Source organism: Synchiropus splendidus, chromosome 4 (genome assembly GCF_027744825.2).
Source record: "Synchiropus splendidus isolate RoL2022-P1 chromosome 4, RoL_Sspl_1.0, whole genome shotgun sequence".
Taxonomy (NCBI): Eukaryota; Metazoa; Chordata; class Actinopteri; order Syngnathiformes; family Callionymidae; genus Synchiropus; species Synchiropus splendidus.
Window position 1 is genome coordinate 7,146,895 of NC_071337.1, and position 25,105 is coordinate 7,171,999.

Consider the following 25,105-nt stretch of genomic DNA (forward strand, 5'->3'; position numbering starts at 1 on the left):
TGTCCATGAAAATATTAAAGTCAAGCCCTTATCAACTGTCCCTAAAAGGTGCCCGAGTCATTATTATTAGACTCTTCCCTTTTGCTACCAATAAATTAAGAATATATATAAAATCAAATCAGTGCTTTCATAATCTCATTTTTACATATTTTTTCTGGACTTGATTTTGTGTGATGTTTATTTTGTTCTTATTTAATTTGTATTCTATTTTATTGACATAGATATTTGTGCTTTATCTTGTTTTTTTGTAATCAGTTTTCTTTTTCTACTGTGTAATTGCCTTTAGTAGTGATGTAATTGTTGTGTTCATCATATTTTTTTTTCTATATCACCTATAGATTAGTTTAGATTCGATGGCCTTTATTGCAGTGGGGAAATTCAGTGTGTCACAGCAGCCAATGATAACAAAGAAACTGACACGTGCCAAAGACATTAAAGACACTCAACAAATATCAAAAATGTCCACAAGCATCAGCATAAAAAAAGTCAAAAGCTGTCAAACAACACAAGATAAATAAATAAATACCCATAATATATATACAGGTATCATAATAAATAAGTAACATAATAAATAACTAAATAAAATATCAGTAAATACAAGTAAATAGATAATAGAAATATTAATTAAACAAAGATCAGTAATTATAATACTACATAAATATCCACCCCCAACAGATGATTTGCCTGCTTACTTTCATAAAAGTCAGTTAAGTAGATTCATAATGATGTAGATTATCATAATGAAGTATAAATGTCAGTGCAGACCATCAAACTCAAATCCTCCTCACTTTAGTTGTCCTAACTATTATTTATAATTTATCCATGAAGTTACTTTTCTTCTCCAGGATAGGTTTATTTCTGGGTTAGGCAATTGATTCAAGTCAGCGTTTCATCTGTCACGTGAGAGATTTCCACATCTTTCCTGTATTGCTTCCACAAAAGTATTACTATTAGTAGTACTATTTCCCTGCACACCCTGGAAACTTCGCAGGGAAGAAGTCCATCTCCAAGTTAGATAGATAGATAGATAGATAGATAGATAGATTGATTGATTGATTGATGGATGGATGGATGGATAGATAGATAGATAGATAGATAGATAGATAGATAGATAGATAGATAGATAGATAGATAGATAGATAGATAGATAGATTGATGGATGGATAGATAGATATTATTAATCCCTTGGGATGGTACAATTCCAGTCCCAGCACAGGCAAGACAGAGTTGCACATAAGTCAATATAAAAATACATTAATAACAAAATAAATAAATATTAAGAATTAAACAAAGACAGGGAGCAAACTAATACTTGCTCTGAGTTGTCTTGCTGTCATCACTGTTAATGACATTAAATACAAATTGTATTGTAAATAATGAAACGCAAATATTGATATTACTCCTTTTTTGAGTTGTACAGTAGACGCATGCGCACAACGCACTCCGCCGTCTCCCCCAGACGCATGCGCTGTTGCAAATCCCCAAGAGCCAGAAGCAGCAGCGGCGGTTCAGGTCAGCAGTCATCCCTGCATATCTATATTCCCTTTTCTTAATTTAGCCACTTTAAGCTTCGCGATACCGCCCCCAATTTCAGCGTCGGTACGGAGCCGCCAGGCCGGGACAGAGACGGAGAGAGAGGCCTCGGCCATGGAAGCGCTCGGACCCGGTAAGTAGTGAAAAAACACAGCCATTTGAAATGCTTGTGTACGCGGATGCGCCGCCGCACTGTGGGCCGAGGCTTCGCGGAGGCCTCGACGCGGTGACGGGAAAGCAACCCGAGGCCGTTAATGGCATTGTTTACACCACCTAGAACCTATATTTCTGACCACTGAGGGTGGTGTACGTTGTTTCAGGTGGCGAGTGTGGTTAAACACTCGAAGCACGTAGCGCTCGTCGTGTCGGAGCCTGTATTGTGTGAGTGGGGATTTAACAAGGACCGTCCTTCCTTCCGCGTAGTGGTGTGTTTACGTCCTGTATACACGATGTCCTAAGATCCTCGAGGCTCAATACGGGCTCGTTTCAACGAGAAAAGGCGAAACATTTCGCCTCTCGAGTGTTTGTCACATCCGTGTCGCCGCTGAGCGCTTGTGAATTCAACCATCGCCATCGGGAACAGCGTGTCTTTTCGGGCTGCCCTCGTCCATGATGACAGCAGTGGACGGAAACATAAAATGAATGCCAGTAAAACACATGTTCGGAGACCCAAAAGCGAAACTGGGCGTATTTCAGCCGTGGTATTTTGACAGCAGGAGAGTATTGTGGGCTTGTCATAGCTTTACGCGCCTCTTCTCTGTAACATCAATGGATTGCGCTTTTATCGATCGCATCTGCAGCCCAGCTCCACATTTCCCATCTCACATATGATAACAAAGGCACTTACCATCCAGCGCTGCGGTGGACCTGAAATAGTCACTGTAAAGGGGCCAAACACAAAAAAACACACCTTGTTCACTTGAATAATATATCTGGAATGCGTCTCTGCAGGTGGGGTATTTTTAAAAAGTAGTATTTGTGATTAATTTTACTATTGTCAGATTGTTTGATAAAATAGTTGAAGGTAATATATTTAATATTTTGGGTGCACATTTACTGATGAGACTATATTCTGTGCATTATTAAGTATAACTTTCTTGATTTCTATGAGAATAGGCTTCAGAAACTCCAAACTCCTAAACACTCTTTCTGGTATTTTCACCCCAATTTAATTACAATGAACTTCCACGGGTTCGTCATTGTCTTCCAGCAGTAAGACATGCAGACAATGTTTTCGATGTCAATACATAAATAATAAATTTGAGGGACAGTTTGTAAAAGTAAAAGCAAACAAACTCTTATTGTGAAGCAAAATGTATATAATTTCTTCTGTTTTGTGTCCTGCTGGCTTTGTTCCTTATTAGTATTATGACATTGTTTGAAATGAAGAAGACAAGTGTCTACCAAAATCTGGAAGAAATATCAACAGTATTTCTCCACCCATAACATTTCATAACTGTTTGGTCAGTGGGTTTTTTTTTTGATGTCCTTTATTAGTCCCACAGTTGTTTGTTTACATTCACCGTACATGGCAGGCGACATGAATTATTAATTAATCTTCAAATCCACTGGAATAGCCTTTATTTTGGAATTTAAACATATCACAACAATTTTACTATGCTTAAGCTTTGCATAGGCTGAGTGGCGGGGAAAAGGGTTCTTTAAAGATTGTCTGAGGTGTATATCCTACTGCAAATCATCCTATGATAAAGTATGATAATAGTTCGAGCATGTTTTTAAGCATTAGTGCCTTAAAACCTTGCACTAATTGAAGAACCATAATTATATTGATGCACATGACATAATAATATGTATTGCAAAGATGTACCAGGACTTTAATACACTGGAAAGCCCTGAAGTTTTGTTGTTCTGAATGATAATAATGGCAGAGCTGTGAAACGTTGCCATTCTGCAGCGGAGGAGAGATGGGAACAATTTGTCCTTCCATGTTCTGTCCCTGTCAAATTAGCACTTGGAAGCCACTGCTCTTAGAGTTTGTTACCTTTCATTTGAATCTGTAAGACCCTCATCACACATTTGCTCGTTTACGAAGGTGTTTCCTTGATGTTTTTATTGTTCTAGTTATGCAACATGCTTTTTGTTAAACTGGTGTTGGGGAAAATAAATAGCATGCACTTCCAACAACGTTACCGGCATAGGATTGTTTGCAGCCCAGCCTGTGACTCTGACCCGGGCTCATTTGCGCTTCCTGTTGCTTCTCCTGGATAAAGATCACAAGAGAATGAAATGAATGTGTGAATGCATACCTCCTCCAGGAGGGTGAGTTGCAAATGTGGGTGTCAGTTCTGCTAATCTCTGGCTCATACTCGGTCTTGCCATTATTATCATCCTACTTATTAGTGTTGCTGTCGCAGTGCACATTTGCTGTTAAAGAAGGTGGCACACGTCAGCAAATCCTTTGGCACAAATGTGAACAAGGATCCATAATTGAATGCTTTTTCATCAGATCTGTGCCGATGCTCTGCGAGGCAGAGAGATAGGCGACCAATCTTTGCATCACCGTTCACACATCATTTTACAGATGCGCAGATATTAAAAGCTGAATGTGTTCTCCTCCGGGAAGTCTGTCGCTTTCTGGATCAAGAAAAGGGAATTTAATTTGCCCTCACCGTGAATGGGAGAAAGTCTGGATTTATTATTTTTGTTTGGCTCTCAGTGCGTTTTTGTCACCTGCTATTGGATTTTGTGACTCGCTACACCCAGTGTTCGTTAACAATGGATACCTTGTCTGCTACCATGAAGTAGAACACAAAGATGGATTCTGTTGTTTACAGTTGGATTAGCTCAGCAGTGCTGTTCTTTGTACAATAGCAGCTGCTGGACAAAATAGCTTGGCATCATGATAAAACAATGTCAGGGGTCACAATAATTTCCCCCCCTTTTATATCTGAGGAAGTCTCCTATTTTGCATTCTTTAGCACTGTGATTTACCTTCCTGCTTGAGTTTAGTTTTCCAGAATCGTAAATCAAAAGTCTACTTTTAGCAACAAGTCACAGTCGGCTAATTTGATCATCAACACACGTAAATGTGACAGCAGGTGCTTTGTTTCTCTGGATACGCATTCCATTTACCATTTTGTATGTGGTGTAATGTTAACATTGTTTTTTAGATACTTTGGAAAAACTGGCTTTGCAACCATGATGTAAGAAAGTTATTTAAATGTTTTACTACTGCTCAAATGAGTACGATACTTGTATGAGACGGCGATCGCTTAAAACTCTTGGGGCATCAAGCTTGTGTCACCGACTGCTTCTACATCAGAATAACCAGCAATACATTTAGATATATTTTACCTGTGTGCCGTGCGCAAAAATGTGTTTAAACAGTGTTTCATTTGGTTATGAGGACCTCTTTACTGTCACAGCGGTGGCCCGTGTTCAATTCTGGGTCCGGTCCAGTGTAGACATTTGAAGCAAAAGAACCAGTCCAGTATCTGGTGGCCAGAATACTAATTATTGGTGACATTTGGTAGTAGTACGACCGGCCAAGTTTGAAAGTGCTAAAAACTGGCAGATTGTAATAAATTGTTCAGCAGGGCAATTTCCAGCCAAACATCACAATACCCAACTGTTTTTGTCAAACAAGACAACCAGTAAATCAATAAAAAAACAGCCATAATAATCCAGTCGTTTGTATGCTTCACATTTCCTCCAAATCCTATGAAAGACGTTTACTGTGATATTCCTGATCATTATGGACTGAACCTTGTTTATCAACAAGGAATCACTTCGCTGGGCCGGTCGGAGTCAGCAATACCTCTGTGATTCCACAGCTTCTTGTGATCTATATTAAGCTTCCTTAACTCTTGGGCAAATTACTTTCAGCGCCAGTCCTCCACTTATCTTTGCTCTCTTTGAGTTCCTGAAGCTTTTTACCTGCACCTGTGCATCACCTTCCTCAACTCCTTCTTTGGCTCCTCCTTTTTAATAATGAAATCTTCCCCAAATATATCACCCTCATTCCAAACATTGACCAGGTCAAACCAAAACTCTGCTTATGGAAGTGAGTTTAGGCGGCTATTTTTTTTGTAGTTTTACCTATACCAATACTATAAATGAATGGTTGGTATGAAGGGTGTTCATGTCTTCTAGATGTCCTGGAAGGAGGTTTTTAATTCAGAGAGACGCTCACACATGTTTAGGTGTAATACAGTTTGGCAGCTGAGGAGGCTAAATTTAGATCAGTTCTGCTTTTGGTGAAAGTGGAAGAGGTCTTAACTCAAGTGTCCCACCCACAAACTAAGATCATTACGGTTGTGTGCACGCTGGTCAATGACCTTTAAGACCTTTTATCCACCTTTTTGGAAAGCACATGAACTGTACTACAATGGATATTACTGTTATATAAAGTTTTATGTAAATATTAGAGAATGATATTGTGTATTATTTGGTAAACTTGGTAATATTATGGTAAAAGCAAAGTGAATTGTGGACCTACAGTTATTACACTGCCTAAAAAGTCTTGTTTATTATATCGTCACATGATGGTAGCACACGTCTGAGGCTTATTCTTGTTGTCAACTGGTTTCTGCTTTTGTTTTGTACCTAATAGCTAATGTCATTCCTGTAAATCTGTGATACGCAAGAAAAATGTTATTTTCAAAGAAGTATCCTTACCTACATTATTAATCAGGGTTTCCACCAGGTAGTTGAAGGTCAAGAGAATGTGAGCTGAGCTCATATATTTTGCCTTGCATCATTGAATTATGACTGTCCTTATAGATTAGTTGGTTGCTGGTGAGAAATGCAACGTTAACAGTAACCACACCTGGATTATCACAGACTGTACATATAGGCAAATGGGTCAGTGGGCCATCTGAAGCGGGGTTGATTTTAATTCATGTAGTTGGACTAAATTGGTCTTGTTTCAGGGCAGTTCTGGAAGGTGGAGTTTATTGGGGGCCCAGGCTGTATGAGGGCGTGTCGAAAACCGTGCTCTCAGGAAGTTGTGGAGAGGGTCCGGATTGTCTGTGTTCTTGCGCATCACTTGCTAACTAGAGCGTGCGGGAACATGGAGTTCAGGAGGCCCCCCGCAGTCTATTCGCCATGAGTTGACAAAAGCATTAAGCTGTCTCAGTACAACATTAGTACACTCACTACTGATTTCAATTCTGTCACAGTTTGGGGTTTACACAAGTTCCGAAGTAGCAATGGTTTTATTAAGAGCAATCGTATTGAGATGCTTCAAAACACTAATGTTTTTGTAATTAAACTAAGTGGAATATATAGCATTTTGTTGATGGTAGCGCACCTGAAATTGCCTTCATTGCTATAAGAAATACACAGACTGCTCTTTTGAACCCAAGGCAATGCAAAACACAGACATTTTTAAGGGTTATTAACTCGATTTCAGGGACTTTGTGTGTCTTTGCTGCATGTGCGAAAGCTTACTGGAGCGCAAGTGATGTTGGTGCGGCAGTCCAGTCCTGATTAATTGATGTTGTGAAGTCAACACCTTGCAGGTTGACAAGTGTTTGTAATTTCAAAACTTGTTTCCGAACGAAGTGGTGCTGAGAATGACTGAATATCACATTCTTCCCTTTTCTATGAATATGCTCAATCATGGTTAATGTATTGAGGTTTTTATTGGAGAATAAAATGAATTGATACTAATGCCACGTCACTAGTTTGACGCCTGACTTATTTATCCTATTTTCTTGGGCTCACCGTCAGTGTATATCGGAATATCTCATTGCCCAGATGCCTCAGCTGTTACATCATACAGTATCTCCCATGGCAAATTTACACAGTCCAACTGAAGACCTCACAATAACTTGTTAATAAAGAGGTAATTATCTAAACAAAACAATTGAATTGAAATCTGGCTCTTAAATGGAGTGTGCAATACAAGGTTTGACCACTGCCGTAGACACTGTACATATGTAGTTGTGACAGGGGTCCCTTATTGTAACGATAATCCCAGACTTGGTGAGTGGACCCCCTCCATATGGCGCTGCTGCTGCTGTCTGTCTAAGAGATGCTCGCTCTTTGTCTCGCCGTGTAGGGTGGGCGACCTGTGTGTCTGGGTGGAGCTGGGGGCGGACTGAAGGATAATTGGGGGTCATTGTTTCGCCCCAAACCTTGTTGACCCAAGTAGGTCAGAGGCCGGAGCCACAGCTCCATCAAACCCGTGTGAGTGTGTGAGGCCATTTCAGTTCACTCAAGCAGTTGATGTTGATGAGGTAGTCGTGCAAAAAGCTTGGCGTTGTGTCGCCATCAAGTCTTTTATTCAGAAAGTGACCTTTATCAGACAGATGAATGTAGAGCAAATCAAATAAATGGAAAGTAAATGAAGAAGAGATTGCATAGGAATCGATACGACAGGCAGCAGGGTGCCACAAATGCTACACAACTTAGATGAATTATAGACACAGAAGATCATTAGCTTTGTCCTATGGAAGACTTTTCACGCCAAAACTTGCCTATATTTCCTTCTTGGTTACAGAACCAGCTCATCTGTCAGCTGTAGCACTCGGATTAATTAATATCATAATTATAAAATATAGTTTTTTTTTTGTCCATCTTCAATTTTGACATACAGTTTCTTTGTCTTTAGCCTTTGTTGTATTTGGTGATTGGGTTGATAGATTTGAATTATTTCTTCATTGGAGTACTTGGCTACATTGTTGGAAGCAGGAACCAAAACATTTTTTGTCTTTAAAAACAAGAAATACTGTTGTGGATATGATTTTATTTGGACATGAATGGGGTAGCATTCCAAAGATATTTTTTCCAAGTGAGGCATAATTTCTTAATAGCTGCTGTCCACACATATTTATTAGTTAAAGTCAAAATGGAAAGCTCTCTTAAACTTTTATCCATAGATCAAACAGTGCAATAAGGGCTTTCTGACATGAGCCCTTTTTGATGGGAGAGTTTGTCGCCCCCCAGCGAAACAGTCTACACAAGGGTTTCCTGTAGTCTGTGACACTCACTTGTGACGTTTGTGTCACAATGAGCTGAAAGTCTGCTGTTGGGACGTGAACCAGTCCAAACAAAGATATGTGCTAATGCTGTCTCCGCACTGCTGCTGCGTTATATAAGTAATGCAATTGCCATTAATGTACTTTTTTTTTAAAAGTCATACAGCAGCCAACATATTTGATGGAAACTGTGTTTTTGGTTCTAATAATATGTTAAATATTACCAACTGCTCACCTTAGTCTGTGTGCTCTCCTTAGGCCCGCCCGCCCCAGCGTCTCTGTTCCAGCCTCCTCGGCGTCCCGGCCTTGGCACGGTGGGGAAACCCATCCGGCTCCTTGCCAACCACTTCCAGGTGCAGATTCCCAAGATTGATGTCTATCATTATGATATCGACATCAAACCTGAGAAACGGCCTAGGAGGGTCAACAGGTGAGGGAGGCATTTGTTCTTTGTTGGAATTTTTGCCACATATTACCGCATTCTTTGGACGAGCAGAAACCCAAAATGTTCTAAATAATATTTTTACTGCTCCTTGTAGAGAAGTGGTGGACACAATGGTGCGGCACTTCAAGATGCAAATCTTTGGAGACCGACAGCCAGGTTATGACGGGAAGAGGAACATGTACACAGCACATCCACTGCCAATAGGAAGAGACCGGGTGAGTTTCCTCCTCAGCGAAACAAGTGTGAATACTCTCTAAATGAGAGCGATCATTTAGCAAGCTTCATTTTGCTAAACCTCTTGGTGAATTTTCTTTTTTTTTCTTACAGGTGGATCTGGAAGTGACGCTGCCAGGGGAGGGGAAGGATCAGACGTTCAAGGTGTCATTGCAGTGGGTGTCTGTGGTCAGTCTTCAGATGCTACTGGAAGCTCTGTCAGGTCACCTGAACGAGGTTCCAGAGGACTCTGTTCAGGCTCTGGATGTCATCACACGTCATCTTCCTTCCATGAGGTAGTGGTGTTCGATGTTGCTGCTTTTTTGTGCTTTACTGTTTTCAGTAGCAGATTAAAGGATAAAGTAAATGAGGGGTGACTGATGTCATCAGAGTAGTCAGTTGTCTTGTGCTAAATTTGATAAATATCCGTGGATTCACTTCATGTTAAATCGGTTGTCTGTGATTAGGTCAGTGAAAAATAGAGAGACAGTATTTTCTGGAACAGAATTCCGTGTTATTCCGTGTTTACATGTCTGTACTTGGCCAAATAAATTGATTCTGATCATGACTGTCTTATATATTTTGATGCAGGTATACACCAGTGGGGCGTTCGTTTTTCTCACCTCCTGAGGGCTACTACCATCCACTGGGAGGTGGCAGGGAGGTTTGGTTTGGTTTCCATCAGTCTGTCCGTCCTGCCATGTGGAACATGATGCTGAACATCGATGGTGAGAAGCTGACACTATATCACTGAAATTGATTCAATTGGTGATCGATATTTAACATGAGTTCAGAAGCATGAGTAGTATGATATTTGTGTAATCTTAATAAATTATGCAAATATTTTATTTTGAAGTGTTCTCCTTGCTTATGTGATATTAACTAGAAGAAAATTGGTCACTGCCGAAAATATATATTTTTTTACATGTATGATTATCTCCATAACTCAGTGACTCTTATCTCTCTGGCTCGCAGTGTCTGCCACCGCTTTCTATCGGGCTCAACCTGTGATTGAGTTCATGTGTGAGGTACTTGACATCCAGAACATCAACGAACAGACCAAACCACTGACCGACTCGCAACGTGTAAAATTCACCAAGGAAATTAGAGGTGGGCTTTTTATTAATTATTTCTGACTATATTTCTGTATATGATGTTTTTAATGTTGCATCTATGGTGTGTTGACGAAAATAGTCTGCTGTGGTCATGTGACATCACCAATATCCTTTGACAACCACTAAGGACTTGCTAATGCTAAATGTGTCCTGTCATGAGGGTTAGAGTCGAGAGACTCTGTCTCAGGCCTTTAAGTCAACCACTGGTGCACACATTTATACCACATAATTCATGTGGATGTGTAGAACCACTACTTGTTTAAGTGTCTTTGGTTGACTCATGCAAGCAGAACAATGTTATGATAATAACAACACACAGGAATAACGTTCTGATGAAGCTCTTTCTTTCTTTCAGGTTTAAAAGTTGAAGTCACACATTGTGGACAGATGAAGAGAAAGTATCGAGTTTGCAATGTGACCCGTCGTCCTGCCAGCCACCAAACGTAAATGTTTCAATTTCAATTGAAAGCATAACCTCTTATTCTTCTCTTCAGAATTGTGTTTCTTGACCCTCCCGACTTTGATTTGTGCGCAGGTTCCCCCTACAGCTGGAGAATGGTCAAGCCATGGAGTGCACCGTAGCCCAATATTTCAAACAGAAGTACAATCTGCAGCTAAAGTATCCTCATTTGCCCTGTCTGCAAGTCGGCCAGGAACAGAAGCACACCTACCTTCCCCTGGAGGTTAGAAGAAAAATTATTTTGTTTTTTTTTGTTGCACTAAAATCTTGTCTTCTATGGTCCAAGTTGTACTATTTGTCAATTTTTAAGACACAAGATACACTTGTCTTTTACTTTAGGTCTGTAACATCGTAGCAGGCCAGCGCTGCATCAAGAAGCTCACTGACAACCAAACATCCACCATGATCAAAGCTACCGCTCGCTCAGCCCCCGACAGACAAGAGGAGATCAGTAGACTGGTGAGTTTGTTGTTCATTCGTGCTAAGAGGATATTCAAGTCTTTTATTACAGTTTTTTTAAGACACTATTCTGTTGCTATGGTAGAGCGTTTTCAAACATTCCCACCCCTCTCCAGGTGAAAAGCAACAGCATGGTTGGGGGTCCAGACCCTTACCTGAAGGAGTTTGGCATCGTGGTCCACAACGACATGACCGAGGTCACGGGACGTGTTCTCCCAGCACCCATGCTGCAGTATGGGGGCCGGGTGAGTACAGACACTGGGCGGGACTGTGGCAGGGTGAGTACTGGGAATGGGCTGCACTCCGGGGGTGTGAGTCTGCGATTGATTGTCACATGGTGCGGGCTGGAGCGTGGGCTTTCTTCCAGGTCTGCTTCAAACATGTTTGGACTGAATTGTAACAAAAGAACTCAAGTGACTAAATCATGATCAATAATTGATTTGGATTTCTTTTGCTTTGACTCGTTCAAATTAATGAGACCTGGAAGTAACACCCCAACATCTCAAAAGTCTTGCATGTGTTTGTCCTCTTTCCTTCATAGTAACATGTTTTTGAAACTGGAGAACCAATGCAGGATTTAAAGTAATGTAAACCAAAATTACAATCTTATTTTCCATTCAATTCTGTTTGATCATACAGAATGTCGAGGAATGTACCTTACAATTTCATGCTCATGCTGTGGTAATAGGATGTATTTATAGTCAAAGTGTAACGAAGATTGAAGGAAAGAGGTGACCTCACATTGTGGACTGAAGAGGGCCGGCTGAATCGCAAATCAGATGCACAGGACGCAGGCTGAGGTCGAGATCAATCTCAGATGTGCTTGTAATCAATGTAATTCTTTGAATCCTCTGAAGCTGAATCCCAAAAATGTGCATCTGCTTTGTGATCCAAGGATGGTGTGTATGGGGTGGACAGATGAATGTCACCATAGGATGCTGATTAGAAACTTTAAATCAGTCAGTCAGTGTGGAAAATAAAAAAGAAAATCTGATTTAAATTTGTACAAGATGGTTACAATGTAACTCTGTATTTGTTATAGCTTTTAGTATCGGGTTTTAATCACAGTGTAATGTGGACTCCGAATGTGTCCACAAGCTTTTCCAGTCACCGACGACTCACTGCTGATTTCACTCTGAGCTCTTGTGGCTATAACTTATGACTTTCGTGTGACAATTCTTGATGTTTTTTGTGTCATCTTGAGCCGGTCTTCCGTGAAAGGTCAAGAAAACACACAAAACAGCCCTGAAGTTCAGAGCCATGTTTCTAGAGTGTACTACATGAAGTAAGCAGTCTCAAAAATATGATTACAAAGTCAGTTGTCACTCAGATAAACATTGTTTTAAAAGTTCTACTGAATTCATAATTAGAATTGTGAGTTACTTTTCAGTCACCCTGTATGTGGCTGGTGTGCTCCGCCTGAACATCTACAAACTTCCAAAACTTTCTCGGTAATTGTAGTCAGTCCATTTCATTCCGTCAGGCTGCCACTCAAAGCTAATGGTTCAAGCTGGAGTCTTCAGTCTCAATCAGCTTCCTGTGAACTTCATTCTGAAGAATGATTGCATTTTCCATTGCTGTGGTGTGAATGAATATGAAAAGTGCATGGTTTTGTTGTCAAATGTATACTGTGCTTAAACTCTAAAAAAAGTTTTGCTGGTGATGAGATGAAAGCAATGCTGTAGAGTTGATTTCAAGTGTACCTGTATGTTTCTGATTTATGGCATTTTATTAACCAGGGAAATCACTTAAACAAAAGACTTACTGTTTCCAGTGTTATCTACAACTATTTTATGCCATGAAGATAAACAGTGTTGCTTTAATGATTTAAATCTCGCTGACTTTTCTTTGCTCTCGCAGTCCAGTGTGGTACTTTTTGAGAGGACAGAAAGCTCCTTAATGGTCTGCAGCTAATCTTGTTAACCAAATTAAAAGAAGCAGCCTCCCAGGATTACTGTGTCCTCCTACACCACAAGTTGTAGCTCATTTTCATCCTCAGGTATTCTGCCATTCAGGAAAAGAAATTGGACCCAGTTCAAGTGCTGGTTTCTGCCTGATAATGCACCACAGTTGTGTTAGCATTGGCAGTTTGCGCATTGATAGAATTGGTTCATCAAACCGGTGGGTTGACTAAGAGGGTAGGGACTCTCTCCGCAGAACAAGACCGTCGCCACACCCAATCAGGGCGTGTGGGACATGAGAGGAAAGCAGTTTTACGCTGGTATCGAGATCAAGGTTTGGGCTGTGGCCTGCTTCGCCCCTCAGAAACAGTGTCGAGAGGATCTGCTCAAGTGAGTCATCGAGTTCATGGTGAAACGTGTTTCTGCCCTTGGTCTTGCATTGAATGTCAAACTTTCTCATAGGAGCTTCACTGACCAGCTGCGGAAGATCTCCAAGGATGCAGGGATGCCCATCCAAGGCCAGCCGTGCTTCTGTAAATACGCCCAGGGAGCTGACAGTGTGGAGCCCATGTTCAAACACCTCAAGATGTCCTATGTTGGCCTTCAGCTTATTGTGGTCATCCTGCCAGGAAAAACCCCTGTATATGGTGAGGGATATTGATGTTACCCACGCAAGTATTCATAGACACCTTGGTGGAGATGCACCAGTCAGTGGTACTGCAACTTATTAAAACCAGGATCCAGAGTAGATAGATTTGAAAAACTGTTTTTCTGGATTTGCTGTTGGCTACGACTTCATTCCCAGCTCTGCACATGTGTTCATGTGGATGTAGCATTTTCTTGGACTGACAAATATTGGCAAGGAAAAGGTGTTTCTACTTGGCCTTGTGCCCCAATCACACTCCCAAAATAAATCCAACAGTTCCGTGAATCACCAGTCAAAGAAGGCCTGCAGGCATGTCCATGACTAGTCCTTGGATTTCCTTGATGTAATGATGGATGTGGAATGTTGCCTCATTCTCACTGTAGAGTTGAAACAAATTTTTGTGCCCATTCAATGTGTTTCCGGCCGGATAGGTGTGACGGTCTGAGTAGTTATGCAATATGGTTTCTAAACCTCACTAGGCGTTAGGACTTTATCTTTTGGTCTGGACATCAGAGTCATGTTAATTGTAGATCTCAAATTGGATTCATCATGTTGGGCTGATGTTAAAACGAATCACATTTGTTGAAGCTTCATGAGCTTTTCTAAAGCTTGCTGAACATCGACGTAGACATCAGCTGAAATTAGTTTCTGCTTCGCGTCTCCTTAAGCTGTGCAGATGGGTTCAATGTGTCACTTTTTAAAAGTGTTCAAAGCACTTCTCCTTTCTGGAGGATTGTTCTGTCTGTTCAGCTTGTGAATCCAGTTTGTTTCTTCTCAGCTGAGGTGAAGCGTGTGGGTGACACCCTCCTGGGCATGGCCACCCAGTGTGTCCAGGTGAAGAATGTAGTCAAGACCTCCCCACAGACCCTCTCCAATCTTTGCCTGAAAATCAACGCCAAGCTCGGCGGCATCAACAACGTCCTGGTGCCGCATCAGAGGCCCTCTGTGTTCCAGCAGCCTGTGATCTTCCTGGGTGCAGACGTCACTCATCCTCCGGCAGGCGACGGAAAGAAACCTTCGATCGCTGCTGTGGTGGGGAGCATGGACGGTCACCCCAGTCGGTACTGTGCTACGGTGCGAGTCCAGACGTCTCGACAGGATATGTCCCAGGTAACATGCCTCCAAGATATTGGACATCTTCGTGGATTGATAAAGTAATGTGTGAGGGGGAAAGACTCAGAAACATTAACTGCCATTTAGAACTGAACTTGTACTAGCGTGCTAGTTGTGAAAACACATTAAGAAGAGTTTAACAAGCTTCCATCATTGTCTCTGCAAGTGTTTCAATTTCAGCAATTGTCCTCATTTTAATTGTTGTTCTTGTTTTCTAACACTATGATCTTGTGTTTACAGGAGCAACTCTTCAGTCAGGAGGTCATCCAGGATCTGACCAACATGGTGAGGGAGCTGCTCATTCAGTTTTACAAGTCAACTCGCTTCAAGCCCACACGCATCATCTACTACCGCGGCGGTGTGTCGGAGGGTCAGATGAAACAGGTCAGTCTCCTACTCCAGGATTAGTGAAACCATCTGAAGATGCTCGCCATGTTCATTCTGTCCCATGTCTGTGTTCAGGTTGCATGGCCCGAGCTGATTGCCATCAGGAAGGCGTGTATCAGCCTGGAGGAGGATTACAGGCCCGGCATCACTTACATCGTGGTCCAAAAGCGCCACCACACCCGTCTCTTCTGCTCCGATAAAGCTGAGAGGGTCAGTTCGACTTCACTGCGCTGTTACTCCCGTCTTTCACTGCCTGTCGCCTCTTAAATGCAACGTTTGCCGTCTTCCAGGTGGGCAAGAGCGGCAACGTCCCTGCCGGCACCACAGTGGACAGCACCATCACACACCCGTCTGAGTTCGACTTCTACTTGTGCAGCCACGCTGGCATCCAGGTATGAGGCTCTCATGATGATCATTTAGACTTGCAGGCCCACTATTTGGCCCTCTATTATCTTTGTTTTTACTATATTCATGACACCATTTTTATGTGAGAGCACCACCTACTGACCATTTAAAATTAAGACTCATCAGCTTGCTACCACTTAAAATAAATCTTCAGTAAAGCATGAGTGCAGTGTTTTATTATTTCGTAGAAGTAATATTTTTTTTCCATATTTGTTGGAGGCTACACGTCTAAAAAGGACTGGGAACTCCAATGAAATATATCTCATATTGACAGTGCAGTTCATTGTGATGGAGGAGACCAAAGCCAATTTGTACACACTGGACTCTGAGCAAAAATCGCTGGTTGATTCTCAACCCATTTGTCTACTGATTTCTGTGTGATGGTAACGTGCCTGCAGTAAAATAATAAATAATATACTATTTATATTATTATACTATTTTATACTTGGAAAATGACCTGCATTACAAGTGGTAGAAAGTCAAATTCTGAAGTTACTTTTACTCATGAAAATTTGTATTTACTTTTTTTTTATCCTGTTGCTACCGCCTGATGTGGCGTTATTGCCACCCGCCGGTGTATGAATAATTTCTCTACTGTTTATTTATAATAATTTATGTACAACTGTTTTATTGCAGTTTATGTTTAAAAAATAGTTTTTAAAAATTAGACTGAGACTCATGATTAATAACTATGATTGAATGTGTGAATATGCAGTAGTTACTTCTCAATGTCTTTGACTGTGGTTAAATAGAAGCCTGCTCTCCTCCTCAGGGAACCAGCCGTCCGTCCCACTATCACGTCTTGTGGGATGACAACTGCTTCACGGCCGATGAGCTGCAGCTCCTGACCTACCAGCTCTGTCACACCTATGTCCGCTGCACACGCTCCGTTTCAATCCCGGCGCCGGCCTACTACGCCCGGCTGGTGGCTTTCCGAGCCCGGTACCACCTGGTGGACAAAGACCATGACAGGTGAGGCAGAACAGCACTTGCTTCCAGCTGAGGTGTAGGACAGAAGATGAGCAATCAGTATAAAAATATAGTCTTATTTATACAGGCAGATTGGTATATAGTCATGCATAATAACCAACTTGCTTCACATAAAAATTGTGAATAGCAAAACAAAAAAAACTGCGACAAATAGCTAAAAGTCTAAAAGTCAGTTTTAAATTCCTCTCCTCCTCCATTGAAATGTGCAAATTGTTTTTTGTTGTTGTTGTGAATTGACTTTATAAACTAAATGGGTTATGCCCATTCAACTGCTCAAACCTTTTTTTTTTTTTTGAGAGTACAAAATTAGAAGGGTAAAGCGCTCCGGACGTCACATGACATGTTTTGCTTACGTCGGCATCTTAGCAGGAAAAACAGTTCAGCTGAATAGCAACCATGGATGTGATTCGACATGCAGAATTCCACAGAAACCTAACTTCTGGGAAAATTCCCACACTGTCTGAAGGAGAGTGGATCTTTGCTACAGGAGGTCAGGGGTCACAGAGTCCGGCTCCATGCTGCCTCTCACTTTTCATGTTGTTCTCCCATCACATTCAGGCTACTTTCTCCTTCTTTCTGCCGCCTCAGAACAGTAGTGGCCCCTCATGTAGTTACTATTTGGAATGAGAGGATGATGATCTGGGCCCCTCCCCGTGTCACCACCGTGCCCTGACCTGCTTCTTGCCCCTGTCTTGCAGCGCCGAGGGCAGCCACGTGTCGGGCCAGAGCAACGGCCGGGACCCCCAGGCCTTGGCGAAGGCGGTCCAGATCCACTACGACACCCAGCACACCATGTATTTCGCTTAAGCTAGCGAGCGCATCAATCAAACTTCCCCTCCTCCTCCACCTCCTCTTCCTCTTTCACTTCAGTGTGTTTGTATCCTCGACGCCAGTCCTTTCTTTCTCCGTATCGTCCGTCTCTTCGCACACACACTTATGTATCAGCACCAAAGCGGCTCTTGGACATGGTCTCAGTGTCCAGCAGCTCTTAGACGGGACAACCAGCGTTCCCCATCGAGCCGCCATGAAACCAGCAACCCAGCACTGACGGTCCCCGCCGCGGGTTCCGGACGCATCGAAGGAAGCAAACCAGATCCGCAGAATAAGTTGAGCCATTATTTTGTTTTTCTGTACAACGTCTGCACTCTTTTTTTTTTTTTTTCCTTTTTTTGTTTTTGTTTTATAACAACACAACCTGAACTGGCGTCATCCGGGCCAGCGGCCATCTTTAGCTCACCTAGCTAAGCCAGGACTCTTATCTACTTTTTACCTCAAAGCCCTTTTGGGCACAATCTGTCACAAGGTCTTGGGTTTATGGGGTGGTGGGGGGAGGGATCTCGTTTGGAGACGGACGGGAGCTGACCTTTTCAGAAAGATATATTTTTTTCCTTTTTATGCGCGTGTGTTTTTAGATTTCCTCCTTCACTGTCTTTTACAAGCGAGGTGACCTGGGTGTCCATGCCCATAACTACTTTCCTCCCATGTTGCGTGTATGTGTGCGTGCATATCTGTATATACATATACTGCTGTGTGTGTGCGTGTGTGCGTGTGTTTGTGTCAGAGAGATTTTCATGGCAGGCCACTGAATTGTAAAGGGAAATCGACGAGTTAACTGCTGTAAATGCCTCAGATGTGTTGTTTTTATATTCACACATACAGTAAACATATATTTACATCTATAAAGCGACAGTGAGACATATGAACCCAGACAGACCTGGGTCGCTTATTTTAATTGAAATCGACTTCATATTGGTGGGCGGAGCTTGGCTCCTTTGGGATCAACTCAACCTCAAAGGTGGGTCTGATGTGTAGCAGTAGTAACCGTGGTCTGGTCTGGGACTGGCTCAGCATTGGGACCTGTTGGGCTGAAGGTGTTCCAAACCTCCTCAGCCTTTTTTTTTTTTATCTCTGTGTCAAGATCCTTTTTTTTGTTTTGGACCTGATGATCTAACAGATTATATAGTTTGTTGTTTTTAGACATATAACGGGCCGGGAACCAGCATACCTTTGTTCAGTCTCCTTTCTGGCCAATTCATTGCACTGACCCGGGACGCTAGGCAAGCAACAGAGGGCGCTCTCGACCTCTCTTACCTTTATGCATTTATACATACGAATCAACAAAGCAGATTTGTAAAAGTTTAATATAAGATGTTTTTTTTCTGGTTATCTTAAGACGTTGTTTAGAAACAAGTAGTTGATGTTGTTGTTGATGTTGTCGTTGTTGTGCTATCGTGATGAAATGTTTTGGGCAGTGACGCTGGGTGTGTAGTGACCAGCGCAGGTGAAGGGGGGGTGTAGATTTTTCTTTGGGTTGTTTTTGTAGCATAATAGCGAGGAGAAGAAGACGAACGGCCCCGGGGTGGATGACATCGTGTTTGTTAGCGAGGGAAGCGGCTCGGAAGCGCCGCGTTCAGGGCGACAATCTCGGATCAAATTTGTTTCAAAGCGGAAGTGGTATTTTTAGAATTTCTAAAAACGGTTTCTATTACTCTGTGTATAAATATAATCATTGTAATCTATTTAAATGTTTTTCATGTTTTTAACGGACATTTTTAAACACTGGATTAAAGCTAGTAAGCTCGGCGACCCCCTCCGTAAGCTATTTTTGACTGTCACGGTAAAACCTACATGGCTACTTTCACAACATGCGAGCACAACCACGAATTGTTGTTTTGGAGTCACGGTGACTCGCATCGTTGCGGGATGCAGCTTCCCAAACAACCGGAGATTCTCCTGCGCAAACGTAGCCATGTGTGACAGCTCCGAAAGTAGAACCACCGTAGCGTTGGGCGATGGACGCGCGGGAACGTTGGTCGGCGGTGCACGCCTCACCAGGGGGGTCCGCTCGCTGAAAACCCTTTTGTAATAAACCACCCGTAAAGCAGCAGGTTTACTATGAATGAGTTTGAGCACCTTCCTGTTGAAGGCGTGCACACGGGTGTCGGCCTCGGAGCGCTAGGGCGCGGGAATTAAAGGGTGTTTTTACGGTGGGCGTTCGCAGGTGTGGAACTCCTCTGCACTGATCTCCACATTCACCAAATTCCATTTCTATAAAGAACCGTGACGCAGCAATATTACCCGACTTCAGTCTCTCACCATCTGGGGAAGCTCATTCTTACCGTTGTGGTGGTTGTTCTACTCGCTATCGTGTCTCTGTTCTTAATTTTTTTTCTTATTTTCTATTTAATTTGCTTGTATCAATCAGTGGGAATGTGCATTTGGTGGTATAGTTGTGTAGCATTAGACTATTTTCGTTCCGAAATGTAACCTTTGCTCGCCTGCATGCCGGAGTATTGTCCTGTTTTTTTAAGAAAAAAAAGGAAAAAAAATATTTATTATCACATCAGAAAAATATAAAAAATCTTTTTTTTTTTTTGAAAAACGGATGGATTTTATTGGGGCTTTTTTCCTTCTTTTTTAGGCTAGCAATATGTTGTTTTTTTTGTTTTTGTTTTTATGTCGGTGATGATCTGGACTGGATGGGAGAGGGGTCGGCTCTTTGCGCTGCGTTCACATTTAAGCGAGGTAACTTCTTCAGTCCTGAACACGTGAAAGACCGGACCTCTCTCCGCTCACAGCCAGGTGACAGCAGCTGAGTGTCTCCATGGCAACCAAGCTGACTCCTCCCCCACATCCTCAGAAATGCACTTCTTCGTGAACAGGTCGTCATAGTGACCTTTCAAAAAAAAAAAACCAACAAAAAGCTCTGCAAATTATTTTTTAACGCAATCATTATCATAATTAATTTTGTGTATTTTAATTGTTTGACTATCTCTTGTTTTTTTTTTTTTTTCTTGGGGGGGGGGAGAGCTCTGCTTTTCGGGTTCCTGAAGCTATTCGTGAGTGGAACGCACCATTTTCTGTCAATGGTTTCGTTCCTGCTATGTGATTGGATGTTGTACAAGAAAGGGGCGGAGCTTCACATGGACCTGCCACTCTCATGCTGTCCTTGCTCTAATATACATGTTTGAATACACCTTTCATTTTTTTAGCCTGCAGGGAATATTGTGTTCATGTGCAAAGTAATAAAATGTTTTTTTTATGCCTCACAATTGTGCGCTCATCATTTACTGTCAGCAGGTGCCGCTGTTTCCCCGCGCTACAGTGAACGAATTTGCGCGATGCCTTTCAATAGTAAGGCATCGCACAACTTAGGCCTTACTTTCATTCATAACGGGATAACAAGAGGCTTTTTAAAGACTAAAACGAGTAAGATTTAATTTTGTAGCAGTACTTCTCAACTCTTTAAAATTCTTAGATCAAGATTTTTAAGATACACCTGTCGTCGTGTGACCCATTTCCTCAAGGTTTGAGCGTGTCACCGTCTTCCGCCTCCTGACTTCTTCACCTCCTTCCATTTCCTGTGTCCCGTTGCCCTGACAACGGTTACCAAGCAAACACAGGAGCAAGAGAGAAGAAAGGGAAACCCGAGCGGCTGCTCTTGGCGCCGTGATATTTAATTCAACGGAACTGTGGCGCAAGATTCAGAGGGTGTTGTGTTTCAAACTGGATGCCACAGCTAGGAAAAAAGAAACGTGTCGTTCCCCACTCATGACCTGTGCGTACGCAGCTTTTCAGCAGCTCCATTTACGGCCGCTGTAGCAGACAAAAGATGTTTTGTTTTTTTTTTGAAAGGTCCTCCAAAACAAACGTGAGTTGGACCATAATCCCTTCATTTTGGGGGCCACCCCTCTCATGTGGGCTTTGTGTTGCCTGATCCATCTATGAACGCTTGTCCATCCCTCCCAGCTTTTGTTTTCTTTCACCCCTTCCTCTCTCTCATTCGTGGTTTGTTTGGAAGTCACTCTCAGGTTTATCGGGGAGCTAAAAACCAGGGGTCTACGTGGTATGGAGAGACCTTGTGAAGACCTGGGCTGATTTGAATTTCCTATCTCCTGGAAGGGGGTTGGGTGCATCCATCTGAAGAGGCTTTGTCAAGTGCTGAATACATTTCCGTGGAGAGAGTCGACAAAGCATTTTGACAGTCTGCGCCGTCGAGACTGGATCTGTTCTCGGGCACGTCAGTGGACCAGGGACCCGAGTATCAGGTGATATCGCTGTGATCGGTGCCGGTAAGGCTATACCTCACAGAGGATTTGCACAGCTTACCGACCGGGTCCTGGGTCGCACCGATCTGTGTCGCCCATCAGGGCCCCTCGGACGTGACTCTTTTGGATTGATCCTGCTTCAGGTGGCTGCGCAGCTACGAGCTGTTCAATAATGCAGTGAGTGGAGCCCAGTAGTTGAAGCGAAGGAGAAAGTGTCTGAGAGAAAGCAGGACTGCTGGTCTCGCCTGAGGCTCGTGGAACTGGAAATGGTGAGCATGGTCCGGGGGCTTGGCTGAGGGAACAGTTTGAGGGAGACCTTGACTTGAAGAGAAACTGAGGTTGTAAGTGAAGTTGCGTCTGCCGCCATGGTGAACACTGGGATGCAGCTGATCAGCTTCACCTGCGCGGTGACAGGTTGGATCATGGCCATCGCGGTCACTGCTTTACCCCAGTGGAAAGTCTCGGCCTTCCTCGGCAGCAACATCCTGACGTCGGAGATCAAGTGGGAAGGCATCTGGATGAACTGCATCTACCAGACCACCGGCCACATGCAATGCAAGACCTACGACTCCATGCTGGCGCTGCCGCCGGACATCCAGGCGGCGCGGGCGCTCATGTGCCTGGCCATCTTCATGGGCTGGCTGTCCTGCACCGTCTCCTGCTGCGGGATGAAGTGCACCACCTGCGCCGGAGACGACCGTCGAGCCAAGGCGGGCATCGCTCTGGCCGGCGGAGTTCTTTTCATCGTGACGGGCTTGTGCGTCCTGGTTCCCATCTCCTGGACTGCCAACACCGTGGTGCAGGACTTCTACAACCCCAACGTGCCGCCGATGCACAAGCGCGAGCTGGGCCAGGCCATTTACCTGGGCTGGGCGGCCGCTGTCATCCTGATGATCAGCGGAGCGGTCCTGAGCAGCACTTGCCCCCTGATGGAGCAGAGTGGCAGGTACCGCAGAGGCTACGTCGGACGTAGCTTCGCCAACTCGCCGGCGTCTGATCCTCCGAAACCCATCGCTTCCAACAGTCTACCCATGAAGGAGTATGTCTGAAACTACAGCAAACTGCGAACTAAAACATGACCTTTTCACCTCCGAACTGTGTGTTTATGAGCAAACCCACCTTCAGTATTTGTGTGTTTGTGTTTGAAAGAACCTGAAAGAACTGGCTCTGGTTCTGATGATGGTTCTGGTTTGGAAGTTTGCCGTGATTCTCCCTCAGTGTTACACTGCAATAAGCTATCGAGTGTGTTTCAAGATTAAACTCCAAAATAAAATCATTGTTGAAACGCTGGTCAAACCTTTTCCTCCTGTTTCAACTTTTGGGAAAACTGGTGACCTGTTTATGATGTTGTTAGTGATGGGTTGATGAGGCTTCATGACACAGTGTCCTGACATTCAGAGGCCACCAGATGGCGCTGTCTGCTGTAAAATTCAATGAAAACCTCCCAGCTTTCTAAACCAAGAACGCCATATAGTGGCCTCTCAAAATTAAGACACTGTTTCATGATACCACATCTACCCATCACTAGATGAAGTGTAGATGGATTCTGTGCGCACTGCTAGCTATTTGTGATGGGAATAAAAGGCTTCATGAGACCTCATGTACAGAGCTCAGAAGGTGGTGCTCTTGTAACCTCTGTCAAGGAGATTATGTTTCCGACGGCATAGGTTTGTCTGTCTGCCTATGTGTGTTCAACTTGAAAAGTGATTCACTTTTCAGGCGTTCAGTATGATATCAACACTTTGAAGGTCTCCACACTCATTTCAGATACAGATACAGTTCTGCAACATCGACAGGCACCAGCTACCACATAACATTTTTAATAGGTGACAAAATACTGAAAAAATACATATAAATATCTTTAAAAAAAAAAAAAACGCTTTACTTTTTTCTTAATGAGTTGAATCCATTTTATCATCCTGACTCCAGAAAGAAAGAAACTTTGCAAAGCATATCTGAAATGACAAAAAAAGTTAGTTCGCCATTAATGTGACAGCTTTTAGATAAATGATTTTAAATTTTATATAGATAAATGTAACAGGAAATGTGGAAAAAAATACACGATTATCTCTTGTTCGATGGGATGGTTCGCAATTAAAAAAAAAAGAACAAGAAAGCAGTATATTGTGTTAGTATTACAATAAAAATAAAAATACTGTGAAGTGTGTTATATTGGTCTTCATTGTAAACATAATTTATTTACATTTCATTTCATTACATTAATTATTAAACATCATCCACATGCAATATTTCCTTTTTAGATAATGAACAATATATTTTAATTTCTCTTTTATGATAATAATTACCTCATAAGCACCATCTTCGTTTGTTATTATAAGTAAAGTTACACAAGAATTATTATTACTTATAAACATTTTAATTTCTCTGTTATTACTAATATTTGATACCTAAAAAACGCCCTCTTCTTTTGCAATTATAAGTAAAGTTACACAAAACTTATTATTACTTATACATATTTTAATTTCTCTGTTATTACTAATATTTAATACCTAAAAAACACCCTCTTCTTTTGTAATTATAAGTAAAGTTACACAAGAATCCAGGGTGTAAACATCACATACCCGACACGTGGCGCTCAGCGGAGGGATTCTCCAACGAGTTCCATCTCTTGGAGATCGACTCCAGCTGTGAAAGCTCCTCAGCTTTGAGAGTCTGCAACAGAGCTTTCCTCCTCAGGAATCTGAACACATGACTCAAGGAAACGAAGGTGACAGAGCGAGGCGACAGTGGAGGCGCTGAGACGGAGGATACTGCTGTCGATAGTGACGCTCTGCGTCCTGCAGCCACGCCATCATGTCCGCCACGGACGGGACGATGGCGGAGCGCTCAGTCGCCGCCTGGAGATCCAGGTGATCCAAGTTCTGCTGGTACAACTGGACGACTGCTGAGACCTGGTTACTGACCGAGTCTCTGACCGACTGGAGCGACGTCCTGCAGAGGAGGAAGTAATACGTTCGTATTTGCACCAGACAAGTTGAAAGAGTCAAGTAGTCAAGAAGTTTTCGTTCAATATTTAGAATCCAATAAGATCACATTTGACATTTCTTTCACCAACATTTTCTCGTGAAGTTTGCTGAGCAGCACATCAGCAGCTTGGATCAGTTTGAACTTCAGCCGATCCTCCAGGTCCGGGAACACTTTGAGCGGGGTGCTGGAGAGCTGGACGGCGGACAGAGCGCGCGACTGCTCGGCCAAGTTCCCGAGAGAGACGAGCAGCGGGGCGCACTCCGCCGCAACGCTCGCCCACTGTTTCTGGCTGCTCTCAAGACTCTGGAAGCTTCTCCGCAGCGCTTGTTGAAGAGCCGGTAGGAACGATTTGGACATCGTGTCCACAAACGCGTCCAGAACCGTCTCTGTCCAACTATTTATTTCAGAAACGTGCAAGTTCGAGACACGCGTTTTCAGCCGCCATGTCGTGTGTCATA

The 25,105-nt window shown here is 42.8% G+C and overlaps 3 protein-coding genes across 6 annotated transcripts; 2 read left to right on the top strand and 1 right to left on the bottom strand.

Moving 5' to 3' along the window:
• The first annotated feature begins 1,485 nt into the window (after positions 1 to 1,485).
• ago4 (argonaute RISC component 4) lies at positions 1,486 to 20,663 on the top strand. Of its 4 annotated transcripts, none has more exons than XM_053862483.1 (18): positions 1,486 to 1,666; positions 8,736 to 8,907; positions 9,017 to 9,137; positions 9,250 to 9,431; positions 9,727 to 9,863; positions 10,111 to 10,245; positions 10,606 to 10,693; positions 10,786 to 10,933; positions 11,050 to 11,169; positions 11,286 to 11,447; positions 13,312 to 13,460; positions 13,533 to 13,717; positions 14,495 to 14,826; positions 15,070 to 15,213; positions 15,292 to 15,426; positions 15,507 to 15,608; positions 16,394 to 16,593; positions 17,310 to 20,663. In XM_053862483.1, the coding sequence occupies exons 1-18, from the start codon at positions 1,648 to 1,650 to the stop codon at positions 17,416 to 17,418; spliced, it is 2,640 nt and encodes an 879-aa protein (XP_053718458.1). In that variant the 5' UTR covers positions 1,486 to 1,647; the 3' UTR covers positions 17,419 to 20,663. The 4 variants fall into 4 exon arrangements, with proteins under 4 accessions (XP_053718458.1, XP_053718459.1, XP_053718460.1 ...); XM_053862484.1 differs by having other exon boundaries at positions 13,327 to 13,460; XM_053862485.1 differs by having other exon boundaries at positions 11,286 to 11,414.
• A 1,361-nt stretch (positions 20,664 to 22,024) lies between these two features.
• cldn35 (claudin 35) lies at positions 22,025 to 22,708 on the top strand. The gene has a single exon (XM_053862781.1). It carries the CDS (start codon positions 22,025 to 22,027, stop codon positions 22,706 to 22,708), a length of 684 nt encoding a protein of 227 aa, XP_053718756.1.
• Positions 22,709 to 23,485: 777 nt separating this feature from the next.
• On the bottom strand, positions 23,486 to 25,105 carry c19h1orf109 (c19h1orf109 homolog (H. sapiens)). Its single transcript, XM_053863356.1, has 4 exons — positions 24,736 to 25,105; positions 24,432 to 24,611; positions 24,242 to 24,360; positions 23,486 to 23,614 (listed from the first exon to the last, which is right to left on the bottom strand). The coding sequence occupies exons 1-4, from the start codon at positions 25,002 to 25,004 to the stop codon at positions 23,574 to 23,576; spliced, it is 609 nt and encodes a 202-aa protein (XP_053719331.1). The 5' UTR covers positions 25,005 to 25,105; the 3' UTR covers positions 23,486 to 23,573.